This window comes from Toxotes jaculatrix, chromosome 4 (assembly GCF_017976425.1).
Source record: "Toxotes jaculatrix isolate fToxJac2 chromosome 4, fToxJac2.pri, whole genome shotgun sequence".
NCBI lineage: Eukaryota > Metazoa > Chordata > Actinopteri > Toxotidae > Toxotes > Toxotes jaculatrix.
This window is the reverse complement of record NC_054397.1, coordinates 6,676,430-6,684,528: the sequence shown is the minus strand read 5'-3', so window position 1 is coordinate 6,684,528 and position 8,099 is coordinate 6,676,430. Positions and strand designations below refer to the sequence as shown.

General features: G+C 43.4%; 1 protein-coding gene across 4 annotated transcripts in view; it reads left to right on the top strand.

Annotated features, from left to right (window-relative positions):
• The first annotated feature begins 1,026 nt into the window (after positions 1-1,026).
• Positions 1,027-8,099, top strand: part of fat1a (FAT atypical cadherin 1a) — a 72,569-nt gene continuing 65,496 nt past the window's right edge. For 3 of the 4 annotated variants that reach the window (XM_041035337.1, XM_041035336.1, XM_041035334.1), the window contains exons 1-2: positions 2,683-2,826; positions 4,462-7,751. In XM_041035337.1, coding sequence (XP_040891271.1) covers positions 4,490-7,751 — 3,262 coding nt within the window. In that variant the 5' untranslated portion in view covers positions 2,683-2,826; positions 4,462-4,489. Of the gene's footprint in view, positions 1,152-2,682; positions 2,827-4,461; positions 7,752-8,099 lie in introns of those variants that run through there. The other variant, XM_041035335.1, reaches the window with a different exon arrangement.

Below are 8,099 nucleotides of genomic sequence, written 5' to 3'. Positions count from 1 at the left end.
TGGTTCCAGCAGCCCTCTCTGCTGTGGCATTTTTTGGCAGCCACTTCACAGTGCGGTGTCGAGTTTAGCTGTTAACCACATGTTCGAAGAGCTGAATGAAGACATTTGCTTCTCTGATGTTCAAGTGAATTTACTGATCACTATCAAAACGAGATGGGGATTTTTTTTTAAAGGTGCAAGAACATCATTTATGTACAGAATGAGTCAATAAAATGATTTTGAAAAAAAAATGCTGTGTGGTTGTTGCTAATATTTTGGACAGAGTAAACACAGCTACACTGCAGGAGACACGCTGAGCTGTACATGCATGGCATGAGAGAAGGATCCGTGACGTCTGAGCCGTTTCTCAGACTGAAGGTGTCAGATCCTGGGTGCCTTCAGGGAGATCGGATGTTGCTCCTACTTTCAAACTTTGTGGGTTTTCAGATGAATTTCAAGTGCTTTTGGTACGGAAAAGATATATTTTTACATGACTCTATTACAAAATGTTTTAATGGCTGTTCATCATGTCAGAAATGCATCAAACCAGGCTATGCTGAGGGAGAAAATATGCATCAGTCACAGGCTACAATTCACATTTTAATTAATTACTTAGATAATGTGAGATTTATCTGAGTAACAAATAATTATAGCCCATAGAGCCAAAACAAAAAAATACAAGCAAAAAAATCAAAGACATCACTTTCTCCATCAGTTGTTAGTGTGACTTCCTTTCACTCCGCCCCCTCAGCAGCTCTATCACTTTTCAGAACGGGAGAACTGTAGACAAGTAAATCACGACTTTGGTGTCTCTTCAATATATATTTTTTTCTTGAGCGCTCCCATCAGGACTACGATATTTCCGATATCACCTGAAGGCATCAACAGTATGAAACTCCACCTGAACCGTTGGTGAGGAGAGGAGCGAGGCAAGCGATAGCCTACAGCTCTACTGTATCAAGCCACCATGTGTGATGACTCTGAGGCTCTGAGCGGAGCGGAACACAGGGCTCTGAAGCTGTGAGGGACTGAAGAGGAATAAAGTGACGGATTCACGCAAACAGAAGCCTCGCTAATCTTAGAGATGCGCGCAAAAAGCGTTTACCAAACATTGCTTAGATTTATGTGAAGGGAAGTTTGGAGCGGCCGCCGGCGATCATCCAGCTGGTCTGGTGAGTAGCTTTGAGTAAAATTAGAAGCCAAAGGACTCGTGGTTTTGCTTCTGAATGAGATTAAAATTACTCTTAAAACTTTGTTCTCAAGTGAAAGTATCTTTTAGAGGGCGGTAAAAAAAAGTGAGTGTTTCTGTTTGACTTGCGCCAACCAAACAACCAAATGCACAAATACGCACGCTTAGCGCACTCACACACTCACACAGAGAGAAGCAGTACAAGTTGACAAGTTGTCAAGCTGCATGCAGCATAGGCTTTCTGCAGGCGCACCAGCTGGATCACTGCAGTCCGGGCAAGAGCAGTGAGACAGCGCCATCAATCGCATAGCAGCCACACTCCTGAGTGCCTGTAGAAGGAAGGTAGTGGAGCTTTGGTCTGAGAAGCAGTCAGGATGACTGTGTGAGGAGGGGGGGTTGATAGGATCTGCGACTTCATGGCGACTGTGCTTCCATCATCAGTCACCCAGCTTTAATGCCAAAATACAGACCTAGGCACGCACTGCTGGGCGCTATGTTTCCAGCCTAACCGAGGTCATTAAAATAGCATCAGTACGAACAATGAGAAGAAGATTGTCCTAAGAACTGTTGTTAAAACGAATATAATGTAACAACACGCGCAAGGAACTTTGCTTTTGCAATGATGAGGCTATTAGCCCATTTATCCATCCATCAGGGATACCCGAGAGATAGTCCACCTTTTTATTCTGACAACAAAATTGTGATGTGAATTTCCGGGTCATTTCTTTTCTGCACAGCGACCACAAATGACTGTGTAATTGAAAATATGTTTAATAGTGTTTGTTTGGTTACCTCCAGGTAGAGGTCAGGCTACTAAACCCCCCCACACACAAAATAACCTCGTCACGTAGACTAAGTGGTTTGTGCTGCAGCTGGACGTGAATATTGGATTAAGGTTAGTCCCACTTGGGAAGGACAAGGTTTTGCTCTTTGTACGAATTTCTGACGTGCCTTCGCCCCAAAAGGACTTTGTTGTAGGCCACTTTAATTGGAATTATTGTTGTGATACGAATAAATTACATGAAATTGAGCTAAAATTCATAAACGGAAAAAAAAAGTCACATCAGGGAGTCACATAGCCATAAGGTTACATCTTGTGCGCCCAAATGTGGGCAATTTGAACAAAAACAATAATAAGTTAATATTGCGCAGATAGAGACATCATCAATTTCCCTGCAGAAGTGAACGTACGGGGGTTTGAAAGTTATGGAAACAAATTATTTCTGTGAAATTGCGCCCATAATGAGGAATAGGCTACCTTGAGGCTATAGGTGAAGTGGTGGTTATAAGATTAAGATTCATCTGACTTAGGAAAGCACAGCCTTTTAGCCATTTTCAGAATATTTTACACAAATAAATAATGTAGTCACTATAAATCAAAGTACCCAGGTCCTGGGTTCAGACAGAGCGGAAAGGTTTTATCCCTCTGGCACCCGGTAAGTAGATCCGGACGTGCGCAGCGCGGAGAGATACCGGGCAGATCCAGTGTGGGAGAGAGAGAGAGAGAGGGGGAAGCAGTGAAGGCAAAGAGAGAGGCTGCCTGGTGGTGGTAGATGGAGTAACGGAGAAGAGAGAAGTCCGTGAATTACCATGCCGAGATTGGGACTACATAAACTACATGAAAAACCTCCAAATCTATGAGACTGATAATAGAAGAGGTACGTGAATCGATGTGTTTTTTTCCGCTCGGCGCACCTTTTTATAGTCTTTAATCTTTCGCTTCGGCATCAGTGTAACGTGTAAAAAAGTTGAGAGAGGTTAGGTCGGCTATTGTGAGCAGCGGGCTGTGAAAGAAACCAGCCGCCGCTGCTTTCTCTGCCTCTTTGGTGAAGTTTAGCCTCAACAAAACTAAAGGTTTAATGTCGCTTTTGATAACGCAGAGAGCTGAAATGTCTATCGGCCGCTCTGACAGGAGTTTATGCGTTGCTTTGTATTGTGTTTGAAAGGTGGAAGAGGGTTTTTTTTAAGCAAACGGCTGCCATCGTCAAATGAAGTGAATGGCTTTAGTTGGGGGATGGGGTTAGGAATGAAATAGTGTGGGAGCACCTAAACTTATTTTCTTGTGAGTTTTTTTTTTTTTTTTTTTAAACAAAACGGGTCATTAGTTAGAGTTTGCAGAGAAATGGTATTTTTCAAATGCACAGTGTTTTTTGTTGTTTGTGTGAAAATAAACCACAAGTTTTAGTTTTGATTTTTTTTTTTCTTACAATGGTCGTCCACAAGCAGATGGTTCTTTTGTACCTGCAGGCGATAGTTTCGGATTTAAGGCGATCTGAGCTCGACTCTGTCACTTATTAACCCCACAGAAAGCTCTGATAACTAAACCCCGGTCGAGTCATTTTGACACGCCAAAAGTAAATACTGTGGGTTTTATATACAGCACTCCTGCGCAGACATAGCAGAGACTTGCATTTATTTGTCTTTGTACGGACTCCCACGCACAGCCCGAGACGTTGTAAAGCGGCTGTAAACGAATGAATCTGCAATTTTAAAGCAGTTTCCCAGTCACCTCCCCAGTGGGTTTTAACCATGATTGTAGCTCGACGAGATTGCAAAGAGCACCCTTGTGTTTGATTCAGCACGGCGGATTTTCTCCGTTCAACTGCTGGTATTACTGGCAGAAGAAGTCCAGTGCCGTTTTAAGTTGTATCACATAGTTATTTCTTAATGTGTAAATTAGATTAGACTGTTAAATCCTTCGTGGGTGACCAGAAATGTAAAATCGATGCATTTCCGCGCAAGAGAAAACTAAACCAATCCTAATTGTGCAGTCTTACATTAAAAATATTTTTTTCTATTATTATTATTATTATTTTTTTGCATCAATAAGGAAATTAAAGATTGTTGTGTTTGCATGATGACAATTCTTTCTCTGAACTCATTAAGCTGATGTTTGGATAAATGAGGTTCCACAGTTATGAAATGCACATAGCTAGCATATGGCATTGTGCAGACATGGGAACAGTACAGGCTTAGATCTTGTCACCTGAGTGACTGCTCTGCCTCATCTTTTCCACATGGAGCCTGTTTAACCATTTATCAGCCCAGCCATCACTTGTCATGATATTTAAAATCTGGGTGCACAAAGAGTGCACAATAAAGGAAGAAGTGGGATTTGCAATAATACTGGGACACAAGGAATGAGTACACCAAAAGATGATTGCATTTGGGCATTTTCTTTTTAAATTGTGTTGTTGTTGTAATCACAGTTAATTACAAAAGGTTTTTATAATTAATATAATTCTAACATTTTGCATGATAACATTAACAATCATTATTTTGTTTATCTGCAGGTGGTTCTGTGAAGATCACGGTACGATAATGGGGAAGCTCTTGGTTTCACTGCTTGCGCTGCTCCTGCAGCTCCTCTGTGGCTGCGCAGGGAACCAAAGGATGGCGAGGGCCGCCTCCATGCAGTTCACCCACTCTGTTTACAATGCCACCATATATGAGAACTCTGCTGCTAAGACCTATTTAGAGAGTCACACCAAGATGGGGATCTATGTCACGGACCCAGCCTGGGAGATACGGTACAAAATCATCTCTGGAGACAATGAGAACTTATTCAAAGCTGAGGACTACCTGTTGGGAGATTTCAGTTTTTTGCGAATAAGGACCAAAGGAGGCAGCACTGCCATTCTGAATCGGGAGGTTAAAGACCACTACATGCTGACTGTTAAAGCTTCAGAGAGGAACACCAATTTAGAGTGTCGCGCTAGAGTTAAGGTGCAGGTACTGGATACCAATGATCTGAGGCCTCTCTTCTCACCAACATCCTATAGCATCTCTCTGCCAGAGAACACTGCCATACGCACTAGTGTGGCCAAGGTCACGGCAACTGATGCAGATATCGGTACGAATGGAGAATACTACTATAGTTTCAGAGAGTGGACGGACATGTTTGCAGTTCATCCGACAAGTGGTGTGGTGACACTGACTGGTAAACTAGACTACTCTGAGACAAAGCTGTATGAGTTGGAGATCCTTGCAGTGGACAGAGGGATGAAGCTGTACGGCAGCAGTGGCTTCAGCAGCATGGCCAAACTTACAGTGAGGGTGGAGCAGGCCAATGAGCATGCACCTGTAATCACTGCCATAACCTTGGCTCCATCTGATACAGACCATGACCCCACCTACGCCATTGTGACAGTGGAAGACAATGACCAGGGACCAAATGGAGAGATAGCATCACTGAGTATCGTTGCTGGTGACCCTCTTCAGCAGTTCAAGGCAGTAAGAAGCAGCCCCGGGAGCAAAGAGTATAAAATAAAAGCAGTCAAAGATGTTGACTGGGATAGCCAGCCTTTTGGATACAACCTTACTTTACAGGCTAAGGACAAAGGCAGCCCCCCTCAGTTTTCATCTGCTAAATTGGTACATGTCACTTCTGCACAGTTCAAAGTGGGTCCTCCTGTATTTGAAAGGGCAGTTTATAGAGTCAATCTGAGTGAATTTGCCCCTCTTCATACACCTGTCACTATGGTAACAGCTGTGCCAAAGTATCCACAGCTAAAATATGCTTTTAGACACAAATCTGACAAGAACAGATTTACTATCAATCCAGATACCGGCTTAATCAGCACTGCTGGACCAATCAACGCTGATTTTGCCCCTCGATTTGAGCTGGACGTGATGACCAGCGACAAAAAAGCGGCCGCAAAAGTGATCGTTGATGTGATTGATGTGAACAACAATGCGCCTGAGTTTCAGCAGACGTCTTACAAAGCCACTGTTGATGAGAATGTACCCATAGGGACCAGTGTGGTAACGGTTAAAGCCACTGATCTAGACAGAGGTGAGAATGGCTATGTGACCTACAGCATTACCAATCTGAGCCCTCAACCATTTGTCATCGACTTCTTCACTGGTGTCATCAGTACCTCCGAGGTCCTAGATTATGAGCTCATGCCAAGGATTTACAATCTCAAAGTCAGAGCATCAGATTGGGGATCCCCTTTCCGGAGGGAAGTGGAGGCATCAGTCACCATAACATTAAATAACCTGAATGACAATAAGCCCTTGTTTGAAAATGTAGACTGTGAAGTGACTGTGCCAAGAGACCACGGCGTGGGAGAGCAGATAACAACAGTGTCTGCCATAGATGCTGATGAACTGCAGCTTGTTCGGTACAATATTAAAGCTGGGAATGATCTTGATCTGTTTGAACTGAACCCAAACTCTTGCATGCTTTCCCTGAAGCACACGCTGAGCGAGGGAGAGGCAGCTAAAGTGTCCTTTCATAAATTACAAATCATCGCGACCGACGGCGAACACGAGACTCAGCCAATGATCATGAACATAACTGTCATCACGGCACGCAAGCCTGTCCAGTTAAAATGTGTGGAAACTGGTGTCGCCACCATGTTGGCTGAAAAGCTACTTCAGGGCAGCAAAATCCACACACCAACAGAGCCAGATGACAACTTCATGGACATTCACTCTGTCAATCGGTACACTCCTCAATTTGCAGAATCTTTTCCCAGTGTTATAGAAGTTAAAGAGGACCTTCCCGTTGGGGCCCGGATTGTACATTTAAGTGCCACAGACTCAGATAGTGGCTTCAATGGGAAACTGGTATATGTTATCTCAGGAGGAGACACAGAAAGCCGCTTCATAGTAGATATGGAAACTGGTTGGCTTTTGGTTTACTCTCCTCTTGACAGGGAAACAACAGACCATTATACCCTCAACATTACAGTTTATGATCTTGGCATTCCACAGAAATCCTCATCACGCCTCTTGGATGTTAAGATCCTGGATGCCAATGATAATAGCCCTCAATTTTTACAAGATTCTTATTCAGTTGAAATAAGCGAGAGCACACCTGTTGGGACGGAAATTATCCAGGTGGATTCCACAGACAAGGATCGAGGAGATAACGGAGTCGTCAGGTACTCGATTTTGGGAGGCACAGATCATTTTGCCATCAACGAAGAAACCGGTGTGGTGACTGTGACAAAGCCACTTGATCGTGAGCTCCATCCAGTTTACATCTTAAAAATTGCAGCACGTGACCAGGCAGTGAATGAGCCACAGTTAGTGTCCACTGTGCCACTTAAGATCACCTTAGAAGATGTGAATGATAATCCACCTAAATTTGTCCCCCCTAATTACCGTGTGAAGGTGAGAGAGGACCTTCCTATTGGTACTGTAATTATGTGGCTGGAGGCTCATGACCCTGATATCGGACCTTCCAGTCAGGTACGATACAGCCTTATTGATAACGGAGATGGGAATTTCGAAGTAGACAAACTCAGTGGTGCTGTGCGGATTGTGCAAAACCTAGATTATGAAACAAAGCAGGTCTACAACCTAACAGCAAAGGCTAAAGATAAAGGGAAACCCATATCTTTGTCATCAACCTGCTTCATTGAGGTGGTTGTGGTCGATGTAAACGAGAATCTGTACAGACCTTTGTTCCGATCATTTGTGGAAAAGGGATTTATAAAAGAGGATGCACTCATTGGGACTTCGGTGATGACTGTAACAGCTGAGGATGAAGACAAAGGACGAGATGGAGAGATTCGATACTCCATACGAGATGGATCTGGCCTGGGGGTATTTACCATCGATGAGGAAACTGGTGAGTCTCTTTTCTCAATGTCACTGTAGACCTATGTGAAGCATGTGCTAATTTCAGAAGTAGCTGTGTATTGGCTTGAAATAATTAAATAAAAGCAAAGTTTTATGCAGTTAGTGTATTTAGTCATGTCATGCTGTGGAACAATGAGGTAAGGGAGTCTTCCAGGAGATGTGCAAGGTTCCTGATTTGTTTATTTATTTATTGTCTCTGGGAGAACTGATGGCTGGGGCAGATGGACCAGCTGTCTCTCAAACCTGTGTGGGCATTCTTGAGTAGTTGTTGTGGCACTAATTGAGAGTGATTTCACCTTCTTTTTTCCCTAGTCATGCTCTCATTGTGTAAATACAC